General features: G+C 39.3%; 1 protein-coding gene across 4 annotated transcripts in view; it reads right to left on the bottom strand.

The window, feature by feature from the left end:
- The window catches only part of ACTN2 (actinin alpha 2), an 87692-nt gene that overhangs the window by 27297 nt on the left and 44825 nt on the right, over positions 1-15570 (bottom strand). For all 4 annotated transcript variants that reach the window (XM_084622201.1, XM_084622200.1, XM_084622198.1 and 1 more), the window contains exons 7-12: positions 12545-12626; positions 7894-7979; positions 6868-6960; positions 5218-5448; positions 3602-3749; positions 921-1071 (exon numbers count right to left, since the gene is read on the bottom strand). In XM_084622201.1, coding sequence (XP_084478327.1) covers positions 921-1071; positions 3602-3749; positions 5218-5448; positions 6868-6960; positions 7894-7979; positions 12545-12626 — 791 coding nt within the window. The remainder of the gene's footprint in view (positions 1-920; positions 1072-3601; positions 3750-5217; positions 5449-6867; positions 6961-7893; positions 7980-12544; positions 12627-15570) is intronic.

Raw genomic sequence — 15570 nt, 5'->3', positions numbered from 1 at the left:
GAGTAGTACCACTGATTTCCAGTATAACAACATTAAATTCAATGGGACTATCCACACACTCAAAATTAAGGATGTGTTTATGTGTATTGCTGAACTGGACCCTTAAACTAATTTGTATTCTCTCTCTGAGTGTGTGCACACATGCATGTGTGTCTGTGTGTGTGTGCTGGTCCAGTGGTTATGGCATTGATCTTGGTCGACTTGGTTTCAAGTCCCTACCCTGCCACAGATTTCCCGTGTGACCTTGGGCAAGTCTCTGTGTGCCTCAGTTCCCACTCTGTAAAATGAGGCTAACAACACTTCCTCACCTCACAGGGCGGCTTGTGGGGATAAATACATTAAAGATTGTGAGGTCCTCACACACTATGGTAATGGGGGCCTGACAAGCACCTTAGACAAACCGAGACACACATGCTATACAGAGAAGGAATAGGAATTAGTTTTTAAAGTATATAAAGTACTGTGGGATGGGAGACGCGATGCAAATATAAGACATTATTTTAATATCAGCTTGCAATATTTGATCTATATTATACACACGTGGGTAAAATGAAATAAATAATTTTTATGAGAATGGTTTTACATCTCGCTTCTTGTAGCAGAACACATGAACTGGTAAACTAATTCCACATACACCCCCACCACATACACAATTTACCCACCAGCAGATCTACAGAAACAAAAGCTTACTGTTAAGTCAATTTTGAAATGTTTGCCCTCAAACAACTGTATTCAGTTGCATGTCTATATTTAGTTCAATTAAAAAAAAAGGAAAGGAAAGGTGTCAATGACCAGCTCAGATAATATCCTTACGAAGCTATCTGTGGAATTCTTACATTGTACCTATGACACTATTGAATTCATTGGAAAGAGTTTATCAGCTAAATGTCAGCAGCTGCATGCCTCTAAATGGAACATACTTCAGCTCCTGGGCAATGGCTGCGATCTGTTCTACTCTGTCCTGGTGGGCAGCCAAGTCACTCTCAAAAGCTTCATGTTTCCTCAACATAGCGCGGACTTCGGTCAGAGAAGCAGATTCATAATCCTTCTGGAGTAAGATCTGCTCTTTGCCTGAAAATAAAAACAAAAATATCAATAATTCATTACTAATTCATTAATTACCCTCAAGTCAGTCATTTAAATTGGGGCCCAGTTTTGTGGTGCTTTGATCAGTATCATACACCCAGTGTGAAATCTGGCCCCACTGAAATCAATGACAAAACTCCCATTAATTTACTTCAATAGGGCTAAGATTTCACCCCTTGTGTAAAGCCTTTATTAACAACTCACTGGAAAAGTCATATGAAATTTAATAGGGTGAAATAATAAATATTACATATAAATCATTTTATAAACCTGTAAAACATATTAAGATATTTTCTGTAGGTTGCTGAAACAATCCTATAGAATTCTATAACTGGGATGTGATTCTCTATTATGTTCCACGGAATCATTCATGAGCCTGTCTAAAGATTACTTTCTGTTCATTTCTAAAGGATTTTTCCACATGGGAATCAGCCTGTTTCACACAGACACATTGTTGTATAACATGGAATAAGTAGCAAGGTAATTCAGGCTCATTCCAGAATAGGACCAGATTGTCAACTCCCTACCTGCACTGGTGAAGAGTTACTTAACTGAGTAGTTATTAACTTCTGTGGGACTACTTGGGTGAGTGACTCCTTCCCAATCTGTGTAAAAGGATTCTCAAACCTGGCCCTTCGTTAACATGTAATTTATAAACCCAAAGATGTAATAAAGCAGAAACATCCAGGTTGCTGGTACGATTCTTGGCTCAGTGAACCACTATTTGTGATGGTTTAAGACAGGCCTGGTAACTCTGTTTTTTGGTTCTGTATCTTTCAGTTACTGACAAGCACTTCAATGGCCTTTTTCACAGCTAGCACTGAACTGCAATTTATTCTCACTGTCTGTGGAGGTGTATGAATTTTGAAACTTTTGGTCTTGTTGCTGTTGAAAGAGAAGGAGAGTAGAAGGGGGAAAAAAAAGAGTGTAAGGAAAGGACACCAAAGAAGAAAGGAATGGGGGCAAAACACAACCATTCCCCTAAAAAGGCCAATAATTTTGCTTAATTTCTTTTTTAAAAACCACCAAGGGAAAAAAGGGTGGAAATAAAAACTATGAGTATGCCCTCACAAACCTCACACAATTCTGACCCACACTCAGAACTTTTGCCAATATAGCAATGTTGGCTAGGGGTATAATTTTTTGAGCCCTACTATAGATAAGGTATACCAACATAAAAGTCCTTTTGCTGGCATATCTTATTTTGCTCAGGGAAGTGGTATAAATTATATTGCAAAAAGCAATTTTATGCCAGCACTGGGTGGGGTGGCTGGCATAGCTATATTGGCAAACCTTTTCCAGTGAAGACCTGGCTTATGTAGCCAGCAATCAGATCACTATGTTCAGTGTAAGTTATGTTAAAGATATATTATCTTCTTTGAAATTCTGCCTTCAATCCATTATTCACTTTGGCCTCACGCCCAAAACCTCCATAAAGGCTGAGATATGTGGCCGTCTTTTCAAACACTCTTTGTTTTTAAACAGAAAATGCCAAATCCTTATGACCCTTTCCAAATTACAAAAGCAAGCAAATAAAATCGGAAACTGAAAGATTATCTCTCACTCATCAGCAACTCTTATCGTTAGGAGAGACAACTGAATTCAAAGACAGCCACTTCAGCTTCAGTTCACCACATACTATTTCCTAGATTTTAAGGCCACAGGGGACCATTATTTCTCTTGCTATATATTCTCCTGTATCTGTCATGTGTAATTTCCCCATGTCAGAGCTACGACACATGGTCAGAGTAGCACATGCTCAGTAAAGAGGCTTTCAGAATGATCACAGCTTCACTTCTGGCATTCACTTGGCAGCCATTTACTGATTTGGGTGCTTCGAACAAGCTCACTATGGGCTGGACTCTGGTTTGAAATGGCCAGCACAGGGGCTGTGGTGGGAGTGTGAGGGGCATGGTGGGGTAGAGCTGCATTACATAGATTCTCTACTGTGGTAAGGTCCTGAAAGAGACCTTATCGCAGTGCTGTGTGCGAGAGGAGCCCCTCAGCTAGCTGTTCTAACTTATGATGGGGTTGGACTAGCAATAGCACCCCCTCCCCTGTGCTAAAGTTTAATAAAAGCTGTAGCCTGCCACTTAATTCCATGCAAGTGTCTGTCCTCATTTCGCTGCTGTGTCCACATCAAAGAAAGCCAGGTTTTTCATTCCCATCTTCTCCCTGAAATTCTGGGGAGGTAAGCTAAACTGTAGGACGTTGCTTGTTGACCTTGGCTAAAGAAAGCCACCATTTAATATAACTTTAGTTTTGGGACTTGGCTGGAACAAATCCTGGTTGTATTTATGTGTCACCCTTAAAGTGGAAGGATGCTTTTGTCTTTGCTGCTGTTCAGTAAATCACACTCTGCTGATATCTGCCTTTTCCCTAGATTCTTTCCTGGATTTAATGGAGCTCTGACTGGTTGGTCACAAGACCTGGCTATGCAGATAAAACCATGATGCGATCTTCGCAAAAATGCTGGATAGATTTACCTGAAACACTCTAAGCAAGGTCTGCTTACCATATGCCCAGGTTTCATGAGTAGAAGCCTTCTGTCTAAATTTCTCAGCCAGGTGTTCAAGTCGTTCCAGTCTTCGTATTTCATTCAGCAACCACTCTTCATAGCCCTTCTCAGCTTGTTCAAGTCTCTGCCAAGCGCCAGCAATATCCTGTGAGAAATTTGGGGATGAGTAAGGGAATGAGATTTTAATCATTACTCTGTATCTCCTCTGACTTTGCCCAAATTTGTGAACTCTGCAAGAATTTACAATCTTGCTCCAAAAATGGAAATTTAGGTCCAAATTTTTCAGGAATAGTCACCTAAACTACACCAGACAAAATGTGTGTAGGTGAATGCAAAATGGAAACAATGTGTACAAAATGTGATTGTCCATGCAAAGCAGTTATCTATCCACTGCCTCCGTGCATATTTTATATCTTGTAATTTCAGTGAAGGTGATTTATAATATCCTTAAAGGTTTCAGAGTAGCAGCCATGTTAGTCTGTATTCGCAAAAAGAAAAGGAGGACTTGTGGCACCTTAGAGACTAACCCATTTATTTGAGCATAAGCTTTCATGAGCTACAGCCACAGTATGCATCCGATGAAGTGAGCTGTAGCTCACGAAAGCTCATGCTCAAATAAATGGGTTAGTCTCTAAGGTGCCACAAGTCCTCCTTTTCTTTTTGCGAATATCCTTAAAGTGTACTGTTTTGTGCATCCACTATCAAAATAAAAATGTTTTGGTCTTTAGAAGCTGACCATGATGGAACAGCTAATAGCAAAAGCAATCCAATGTGCACTTTCGCTGGTACACAAAGTCACTAAGCTTTCTGGCCTATGTAGAAGGCTGAGAAATAAAAAAAGCTTGATTCCTGTTGTGTGGTCTTTGCAGAATATTTCGAGCTTTTGCAGATGCGCAAATGCACCATTTATAGCCAGGGCTGCCAGTCTCTATGATATTTTGTGAGCCAGATAGATTTTTCAGCTAACAGTACTGCCTGTTTATAAAACCTGAATAGCTTAAACACAAGATTACAGCACAGTAGAGACATTTGTTGGCTATATTCAACACCTAAAACACTCAAAGCTCTCAACTCCAAAACTCTTATCAAGAGCTGAGAGTTAATTTGGAGGAACTATTGTTTGTCTTCACAGATTATAAGGCTCCATTCAATTAAAGCAATCTATTGCAAACTGAGGCTGAAAAGGGTACTGAAACTGTGCCAGGGCCAATCCTGGGCCAAATTCTGAGGTCCTGCATTGAAGAAAACTCCAAATGAAATCAATGGTAGCTTTGCTTCAGACAGAATCACACAATTTAGCTCCTTCAACAAAGCAGTACTGATCATGTTCCAAAAGGGGGATTTGTCTCCCACTCTCATGGCGGGAGAAGAATGACTGAAGTGGAGGCAGCCTTAAAAAGAGACAGGGCCCCCGGTAGGGAGAAATGGTCCTAGAATGAAGTACTGAATAAAATAAGTCTTGTTGATTTAGCACTGCTGGTACTTGAGAACTAGATGTTGCAAGTTGAAATGAGTGAAGATGTTTTGGAATAGTAATTGGATCCCATCTATTCACATATTACTGAGCATTTCAGGTGAAAGGAGAAAAGAGACTGGACCCGTATTTTACTCACTGAAACCATTTTCCCTTCTGATGGCATGAAAGCTGGCCTATTGCTGATCCTCAGTTTTGTCTGCAAGGTATTGAAATTGATCTCCAGTTGACATTTTTCCTGGACTTTGGGAGGCTTGTGCTTGCGGCGGTAGTCTCGGAAGTCCTCTAGCTTCTTCTGCATGGCCTGCATTGTTTTCTCGGGAGTTTTGTCTTCCAGCCAAGGGATTGTGCGACGAATCCATTCTAAAAGCTATCACATACAGACACAAACAATTAAAACTCAAAGCAATGGAAAATGGAACCAAAAAAAAAAGAAACGATAATCCTGAATGTACAGACTCCAGTGTCTTTTCTTTAACAAGAGAGTCATTGCCAAAGTCAATGACTTAGTGACAACTAAGCACAAGATTTTCAAAAATGACTAGTAATTTTGGTTACCTCAATTTATGCCTAATTTGAGACATCCTAAAGGGCCCTGATTTTCTGAAGGTGTTGAGCACTTGGCTTTTTGAAAATCAGGTCCCTTCAAGGTATCTCAAGATGAGTACCCAAAACCTGAGTTATCCCAAATCCCCAGCTACTTTTAAAAATCCAGGCCAATGGGGGCTGCAGGAAGCAGCGTGGGCTGAGGGACGTGCTGGCCGCCCTTTCTGCAGCCCCCATTGGCTTGGAGCAACAAACCACAGCCAGTGGGAGCCGCGATCGGCCGAACCTGCAGACGCGGCAAGTAAACAAACCGGTCCGGCACGCCAGGGGCTTTCCCTGAACAAGCGGCAGACCAGCTTTGAGAACTACTGGTTTATATGATAAAAGTTCATGTTCCAAATTCAGGGCACAGTTTTAATCTGTTTCTCTTTCTAGGTAGGTAATTTCACTGCAGATTCTGAGAGCCTCACAATATTATTGAATTTATCCAGCAAAGGATCATTATCCCCCTTTTCCAAATGGGGAACTGAGGGACTTGTCTCAGATCACACACAAAGCATGTGGCAGAGTTGAAAACACTGTTCTCCTGAGTCTCAGCCCTTCCACAGATGCAGGGATGCATTATGATACACCTTGAAAAATACCTTTTTCTGGCCTACCTGTGAAATATCTCATACCTTATACCCTCATATTTCAATTTGAAATAAAATCCTTATGGACCACTTTATACTTAAACATCTTATTTTTATCACTTAAAGGTATGTTTGTATTTATCTATCATGTTACAATTTTTGGCTGAGGGGAAAGAAGCTTTTTTTAAACTAGAATTATGGAAAACAGTAAGTGAATTTAAGATTCCTTATTTGTGCAAGCAGTTATAACATATAAACCCTCAAAGATCTCTCTCTCCGTTACTTAAATGGCCTCCATTACTGCAATATCTGAGTGCCTCACAATTCCTACTATGTCTATCCTCACAACACCCCTGTGCTATTATCCTCAATTTCCAGATGAGGAACTGAGGCTGAGAGAGTCTATGTGACTTGTTCGTTGTCACTCAGGAAGCCTGTAATGGAGCAGGGAATTGAGCCTGGCTCCTCCAAGTTCTAAGCGAATGCTCCAAACACTGAACCATCCTTCCCCTCTGACAAAGATGACTGTCAGCTGTATGTGACTTTAATTTTGCTCTGTTTTCATTGTAAATAATGCACTGAATTTATCATCATCACTTGCTAGCCTTTACCTCACTTGCTAGCCTTTCATAGTCTTCCATCAACTTTTCATTTTCTTGATTCACAGCAAGCACTTTACATATCCTGTTAGCTGCAGTCTCAGCCTGTAAAATACAGAAAACAAACAGGACATAGCTGTCATCATGTTCACAAGCAGATACAAACTTTAAGTAAGCTGAATGTGACTGCTGAAAATAAAAATTGCTCTTATCACTGTTGGTTAGTGCTCATGACTCATATGTAAGTTCGCCCTTCTCAGAGTTATTGGGACAAATTCTGCAGTGAGTCTCCCTGTAAAACTCTACTAACTTCAGTGTGCTGCATAGCATATAAATCAACATAGAATTCATTCTGTTAAATGTTAAAGCCTTATTATATAGGAGGTAGTTTCACACTAATGTCAGGGTCATTTAATAAATCTTTACTTTGAAAGTGACTTAGACTATTGTTCAGGTTATGGTATTAGGTTAAAAAAATCATACTAGAAATCTATTAGGTTTGTTAGGAACATGCAAAAGAAGACCCAAGCAAATTAAGAGCCCAGTTCACACAGTTTGTACAAGTCATTTGCATTTATAACTGCTAGAATGTGCACAACTGGTCAAAGTCTGCTCTTCTATACAAGTGTAAATCTGGGGTAATTCTAATCGGGTCAATTGAATGTTGCATATTTTTTCTGATTGTGCACCTGAGAGCTGCTCCTGCAAGGAAAGTTGTGCATCAACACAGCCTGAGGTCCATATGCAAAACAAGGTCTCTTTAAACTTACTTTTCCTGAAAATAGCCTTTTATAACCACTAAGGACCCTCAAAATCAGTGGTAATACCTTTTGGAACCAAAAAAAAAAATCCAATTTGCTACAGGGCTTTTAACTGAATCAGGATTAGAAGTTAGTTAAAAAAAGCATTCACATTCAAATAATACCTGGGAACGTTGATTAAAACCTCAAAGATCTATATTCAGGTGAAAAAATCTCATGGAAATGTGAAACAACCAACCAAAAAGCACAGCAACTCAAAGGGACCATTGATTAATACCTGCTCTGCTCCAGCAAAAGCATGGTAGAAGCAGGAAACATAAGTCATGATAGCTCTTTCATCAGGTTTGGGAGTGTTCACAATATCTACAGAAGGAAGCCGGGGAAGGAAAGGAAAGAACAAAAAAACAAAAAAAAAATAGAGGAGTAGAAAACAGGCTGAACAAAGAGAAGCACAAAATGGTTGTTACCCTGCCTTGATTTCTGTATGCTAAGCAGGTGCTGGCCCACAGCTCTGTACTCTGGAGACAAAGCTGGAATAAACTGTGTGTGAGATTTATTGGTGCTGACAGAAAAAAAAAATCAATATGCTGAAACTCAGACTGAGGTCTTGCAGGACAATGAAGTGAAATTATTTTTCTTTGCAGAAGGCTGGATCTTGCACCCTTATTCATGCACTGTAACTCACAGGAGTAAACCCATTAACTTCAGTGAGACCACCTGCATGCATAAGGATTACTCACAACAGTAAAGGCTGCAGGATTGGGCTCAAATTTAACAATTTAAAATCTGTCATCTAGTATAGACGCGATAAATCGACCGCTGAGCGCTCTCCTGTCGACTCTGGTACTCCACCAGAACAGGGAGTGCAAGCGGAGTCGATGGGAGAGCGTCAGCTGTCGACTTACCATAGTGAAGACACTGCAGTAAGTAGATTTAAGTACGTCGACTTCAGCTATGCTATTCAGGTAGCTGAAGTTGCGTATCTTAAATCGACCCCCACGCAGTAGTGTAGACAAGCCCTTAGATATGTAAAAGACAGGCTACATAACTCACGGAATTTTAGCTGTTTTAACCTGGAAAGGACCTCTCTACAGAAGAGTAGCTCAAGCTTGCAAAAGTATCTGTTAGCTATTTAATACTATATATCAGTATCCCTAGAGTGAGCATTTTCCTATTAGTGACACTTGAACTGTGTCCAATTCTGAGTTTCTCTTTACAGTAGAACCTCAGGGTTACGAACACCTTGGGAATGGAGGATGTTCGTAACTCTGAAATAGTCATAACTCTGAACAAATCATTATGGTGGTTCTTTCAAAAGTTTACAACTGAACAGTGACTTAATACAGCTTTGAAACTTTACTATGCAGAAGAAAAATTCTGCTTTTAACCATCTTAATTGGAATGAAACAAACACAGAAATAGTTTCCTTACCTCGTCAAATCTTTTTTTTTTAAATTTCCCTTTATTTTTTAGTAGTTTACATTTAACACAGTACTGTACAGTATTTGATTTTTGATTTTTTTGTTTCTGCTGTCTGATTGCATACTTCCAGTTGCAAATGAGGTGTGTGATTGACCAGTCAGTTTGTAACTCTGGTGTTTGTAACTCAACTGTTTGAAGTGGGCCACCTTGTTCACATTGGCCTCATTTGCACTACAAAACTGATTCCACCCCTTCTTGTCAACTGTTGAGAATAGCCCACTTCCACTTTAATTGAATTAGCTCATTAGCACTGACCCCCCACTTGGTAAGGCAACTCCCATCTTTTCATATGCTGTGTATTTATACCTCCCTAGTGTATGTTCCACTCCATGCATCTGATGAAGTGGATTTTAGGCCATGAAAGCTTATGCCCAAATAAATGTGTTAGTCTCTAAGGTGCCACAAGGCCTCCTCATTGTTTTTGCTGATACAGACTAACACGTCTACTCTGAAATCTGAGATTCTACAGTAATTATTTTTTGCTTATATTTGCTGAGATACAATTCCAGATTTCTACCTAGATGTCTGTATATGATATTTGTGTCTGCATCACATATAATAAATGTCTTATGCTGCTATGCATTTGTACATACATTAAAATGCTAACACTTAAAAAAATCCTGAAAACAAAACTGGTGTATATTTTCTGAGATTGTGCTATATTTTTTACATTTACAGCATGAATAATATCCAGGGTCTCTGGCATGGTGGTGGAGATAATATGACTGCTGTTGGGATCTCTTTTTTCCATGTGAGTTTGTTATTTTCATCTTGCTCTTTAAATGTTGATTCAAGTCAATGCACAGAGGTTTCAAATAGAGGGAAGTATGTCTGCTATCCAGGTCAGTAACCAACTGTTGAGATCTACTTGATATTACTAGTAAAGATACAGAATAGTGAGACAGAAAAATATGTTTCTGGAGAACAAACAAATGGCTAAACTTCTATTGACTATACAGAGACAGGAGTGCAGAGAGAAAATTAGGAAATGAGGTCTTGCCCAGCTCTAGGATGCTCCTCTAGTAACTAGTGGGGGGAAAGATCAGAAGAGAAAAACTGCTAAAAAAAACCCCACAGAAGGTGAAGGGTGAGATCTGATCCATCTTTTACAACCTCACCTTCTGAGCACCCGCAAATGCATGGTAGTAACAGGAAACATAAGTCATAATGGCTCTTTCATCAGGGCTGGCAGTGTTTACTACATCTGTGTAGAAAGAAGAAGGTTAACTGCTCAGATAGTCTAATGGCAATATACTTCCATCTGATGATGATTCCACCTCACATGCTGCAAGGATTTAAAAAAAAAAAACAAAAAAAAAAACCCAAGGTCATTCCTCTTGCTTTCATCCACTCATATCAATGCTGATCAGACTTTAGGAATCAATAAATGAAGGAATTATCAATTGCTCAATTGAAATGTTAAAAATATCCGAATATCTAGGATGTACAGAAATAGCATTGCCACATTGCACTGTTTTGTACAAGACCCAATTTTCAAGAGCTATTGGGGAAGGCTGGCAGATGCAGACCTCCTGGGATCAATTCTGCTTTCATTTACACTTACATAAATCCAGAGTAACTTCATTTAAGTCACTAGACTTACTCCAGAGTTAACTATGTGTGAATGTAAGTAGAGTTTGGCCTAGTAACTTAGTTATGGATGTAGACGTGCATGTGAAGCACGTTAAAACAGTGTCTCTATATTCTGCCTGCCCTGCTCTACGTTCTCACATATCAGAGTATTGATCTGTATCCAAAACCTGCAAAACAGGTATACATGTGCTACTGTGATCCAGAATAAATCTAGCACTCAGAAAAGCTTTGATTTTTAACAGTTTTGCAGCCTTTGAGCCAGATTCTATTTTCAGTTAACCTCAACATAAATCATAACAGAGTTCAGCCCCTTATTTTGGAAGGCTGATGGGTTTTGCATCATTATGGGAGGAAATAACTAAAATGACAGGATATGACTGAAGTTTGGGCACATTGACAGTGATGGTCCCTTTAACACTCTGCAACAGATAAAGACAGAAAGTGACCAAGCACTTCATACTGATTATCAGTGAAGAGGCTTTTTGAATGGCATTAGCACCAATGCAAAAATGCCCATTTCACACGCAGCCGGAGTAGGGTTGGGGAGATGACCAGGGAAAGCAGATAAAATTTCTAAAGTTAGCTGTGGGATTTTATACCATAAGAACCAATATATTTCATAATTCAGCATCAGTTTCTTTTATTTTACAGGGGTTAAGAACGAACTTTTGAAAAGGATACATTAAAAGAATCTGAAAATTGAAATAAAAGCTGACAGCACATATTTGGATGATTTCACATATTAATGATGACTCTAATAAAGCGTCTTTTTTCTTTTAAGGTGTAAAACGCCAGGATATGGAATACAATATTTAAGGAAGCTGACGAAAAAGAAAAATGGTAATGGACGTTCATATCTATGAATAAGGAGATAGTAGATGTGTTAAATAATTACCTTGCATCTTAGTTTACAGTAAGAAGGACAAGGTGTTGCTTAAAACAGGACTCAGATTTCCAGGAACAAAGAGAGAATGAATTCTGAAGCATGAAATCAATGCTAGAAACCACTGAGTTATTTGGGTGGGGTTTTCAAAAGCACCCAGTACTAACTCTACTGCCATTTATTTCAATGGGAGCAGGCAGGCTAAGACTGAGTGCTTGGGAACATTCTACCCTTTGAGACCAGTCAACTGGCAAGAGACCAGATCAGAATTAATATATTTAAAGTAGCAAATGTTCATATTTTGTCTCCATGCATGCCCAAACTACAGAACATTAGTTAGTAAAGAGGTACTTTAACATCATATTATTTATAGAAAGACTCTGAAGTCTTTTTCAAGGGTTCAAATATGGGACTACTCATTAAAACTGATCATTTGGAAAAAATACAAATACAGGTTTTTTTGTTGTTGTTTTTTTAAACAGTAATTCCTCAACTTCAGCTTCCAGCATGGGTGGCACATGTTACTAGCTGTATATTTGGGAAGGACTATATTAGCTATAGGTCTCTTTTTAAAGTCTTGATTTCAGCAGTATACAATGTTCATGTGTTTTTAAACTGTTAACATCTGTGCACCATCTTGTGTTACAGGTAGATTTTAAGCTCTTTGGGGCAAAGACTGTCTTTTTGTTCTGTTTATATAGCTCCTACCACAATGGGGTCCTGATCTATGATTGGGACCCTGTGCTACTGCAATACAAATAATAAATAATATTTAACTAAACAAAAAAGTGTGAAATTATCCAGCACACAAGAAATAAAAAAGGAGGAATAATTTGAAAAGGAACCATAATAAAGAGGCATCATTGTGGTGATTCACGTATAAGCATTCTTAAAAAAAATGTATGTACAAGGTGACAGATTTTACTGCGTACTTCTTATTCAAGGCACATAATAAAATTTTAGCTCCCACCTTCTGCATCCAGCATTTTTGGAATATCCAGATGTTTTTCTGCAATTTCCATTGCCAGATTAATATTTCTTAGAGGATCATCCTGCATGAAAGCAAAAATGAGAACCAGTTAAACACCAGACATTTTTCTCATAGCAAGAAGAAATATACACAGTATGTATATTGAAGGTTATTCCGCCTGATCCAAGACATAGATTTTCCTCACTGGAAATGAGTCATAATTAGTGTTTTCCAAAAAGCTGAGCTCATAGATATAGAGCAGCAGTTCTCAAACTGTAGGTCGGGACCCCAAAGTGGGTCAGGACCCCCTTTTAATGGGGATGCCAGGGCTGGCTTACACTTGCTGGGGACTGGGGCTAAAGCCCGAATCCCACTGCCCAGGGCCAAAGTGTTGGGACTCAGGTTACAGGCCCCCTGCCTTGGGCTGAAGCCCTGCGTCTATGGCTTTCCCACCCCCAATCCCCCGCCCAGGGCGGTGGGACTCGGGCTTTGCCATCACCCACCAGGGGTGGTGGGACACAAGCAGGTTCAGGCTTTGGTCCCTCCTCTTAGGGTCATATAGTAATTTTTCTTGTCAGAAGGGGGTCACAACGCAATGAAGTTTGAGAACCCCTGATACAGAGTGAGTGAGTGAGTCTGTGCGTGTGTACACACGCACGTGTATATATATATAATGCGTTTCTATCTTTTCAAGAGAAAACATTAATAAGCTATGAGATATGATTAGGTATCCATTGTTAATTTGTTCTGTGGGGACACAAACATTATGTATTTAATATACCCATATACTATGATGAAAATCCAACATATATATATGCAGAATAGTACAGAGATGTGAATTCTAGCAAGCTCATAAGCTGACTACTGGTCAAGCTCACATATAATGATGAACAAGCACAGAAAAACAAGAACAACTAGTCTCAGAAATGCACAGAGAAGCCGCTTCAGGCATAGGAACCTACTGAAATCTAAGCTACTGTTCAGAATGAGTAACACCTTTAGATCTTGGTTTGGATGTGACTTGTTTTTATTGTGCATGTACATATAACATGGCTTTCAGAGGTGCTGAGAACCTATAGCTCCTATGGATCAAGCCAATGGTTTCCTTTTTGTTTTTTGAAGAAAAAGGAAGGGGAACAATAAGTGAACCCCAAATCAGAAGTATACGTTCAATGTCTCAAATTATAGAGGATGATTACTGTTGGGCTTAGTGTCTCAAAATTAGGCAAGGGAATATGCTCCTTAGGCTGCCCTGATATCTCATATTGGAGTCTTAGGGTATGCCTACACTGCAAAGAAAAACTGGTGGCACCAAGCCTCAGAACCTGGCTCGGGTTAATGGGGCTCGGACTGCGGGGCTAAAAATAGCAGTCTAGATGTTCCCACATGGGCTGGAGCATGGGCTCTGAGACCCTCCCCCTCACCAGGTTTCAGCCCAAGCAAGAATGTCTATTTTTAGCCCTGCTGCCCAAGCCCTGTGAGACCAAGTCAATTGACCCAGCCTCTGTGACTCAGTGCTGCAGGTTTTACTTTGGAGACATACCCTCAGTGTTTCACATTAGGGTGAAAACACTCTTTGTGAGAGGTCTTGGTTTCTGAAAATGCCACTACTGGTGGAAGACCTTGTCTTTAGAAGAGACACAGGTTCTCCCAGTAGATAGATCTGTTCCTTGCAGGCAGCATCCGGGTCTTGCGCTGGCATAAAAGTGCTATCCTAGAGAGGGGTCCTGATGTCTCAAGTGGGCTTTTTTTTTTTTTTTTGGTTACATCAGTGAAAATAGTGAGATTTAACTCACAGTGATTATTCCAAGTTTCATAGAAGTCTGTACTTCACACATCTTCTGAGTATGAAGTATTTAATTTTCTGCATATTATGCATGTGTTTCCAAAACGTAAGTAATGTTCCCAGTGGTACCTCGAAATATATATCATACTCATCACTCAATTTGAAAAATTATATGTTATGAAGGCTTTTGCCTGGCCTAAAGATTTTGGCTCATTTGTATATTATACACAATAGCTGCATTTTCTAACTTTACTATCAAGTGTATTTCATATAGTAGGTTATATCAGCTGCATCATTTCAATTAAAAGGCATTTAAAATTTGGCCAATATTTAAAATCTATGGAACTTTATTTGTGGATATATATATTTATGTACATGCAACACCATGTATATACAACATGGGTTAATGGCATGTACAAAAACTATGTTACAGATATGAAATATGTATAAAAACTAGACTAAATCTAAGTGAAACCTATTGACTAATTTGAGATACTTTTCTTATAGATGAGTGATAGACACCCCCCACTGGTATGTTCGTTGTATAATCAATGATTGATCAAAGCTCTGAAGATTTGGGAGAAGATTTGTTTAAAATTATAGTGAAGCCTGAGATGCTGGGAGATATCCATCACCCATACCATAAAATAAAGCTACAAACCACAGTAATTAAAAATCTCTGTTGCGGCTACAGAAATACCTCATCTAACTTGTCATAGTCAAGAAGATCAGGCCTGTGTCTATGGATAAGGGCACTGAGAGCAAGGCCATCCTTCCAGCTACGATAAGTCCACACAAGATGCATAGATGAGAAAAGAAAAGAAGGCATGCAGGAGAAACAGATATCATACCAAAAGAAAAAACACCAAGACAGTTGTTAAGACACCCAACAAGTAGCCAGTCAAACACAGCCAGGACAGGAAAAAAGCCCAATGTTACGATCATTCTGCACATGATTGACACGGCAGTCTCATCAAGGCACATTTGTTTGAGTTCTGTTCTATCTTCCCACCGCACACACAAAAATAAAATGGTTTTACTATGGAAGTTTTGTACACTGTGGTCAAGGTTTCAGCAGGCCTTCCAGAAAGTTAGCATCTGTTATGCATAAGTACCTTTAAATGCACAAACAGGTTGTCTGTTTACCTAGTAGGTATGTTTGTGCAGAAAATGGTGTGTGCGTAAAACTGGAGACCATGCTGGTGCTAGCTGACAATTTTGACATTTTGGTTTAGATTTG

Source organism: Lepidochelys olivacea (assembly GCF_965140295.1).
Source record: "Lepidochelys olivacea isolate rLepOli2 genome assembly, chromosome: 3".
Classification (NCBI taxonomy): domain Eukaryota; kingdom Metazoa; phylum Chordata; order Testudines; family Cheloniidae; genus Lepidochelys; species Lepidochelys olivacea.
This window is presented reverse-complemented; position numbering and strand designations above follow the sequence as displayed.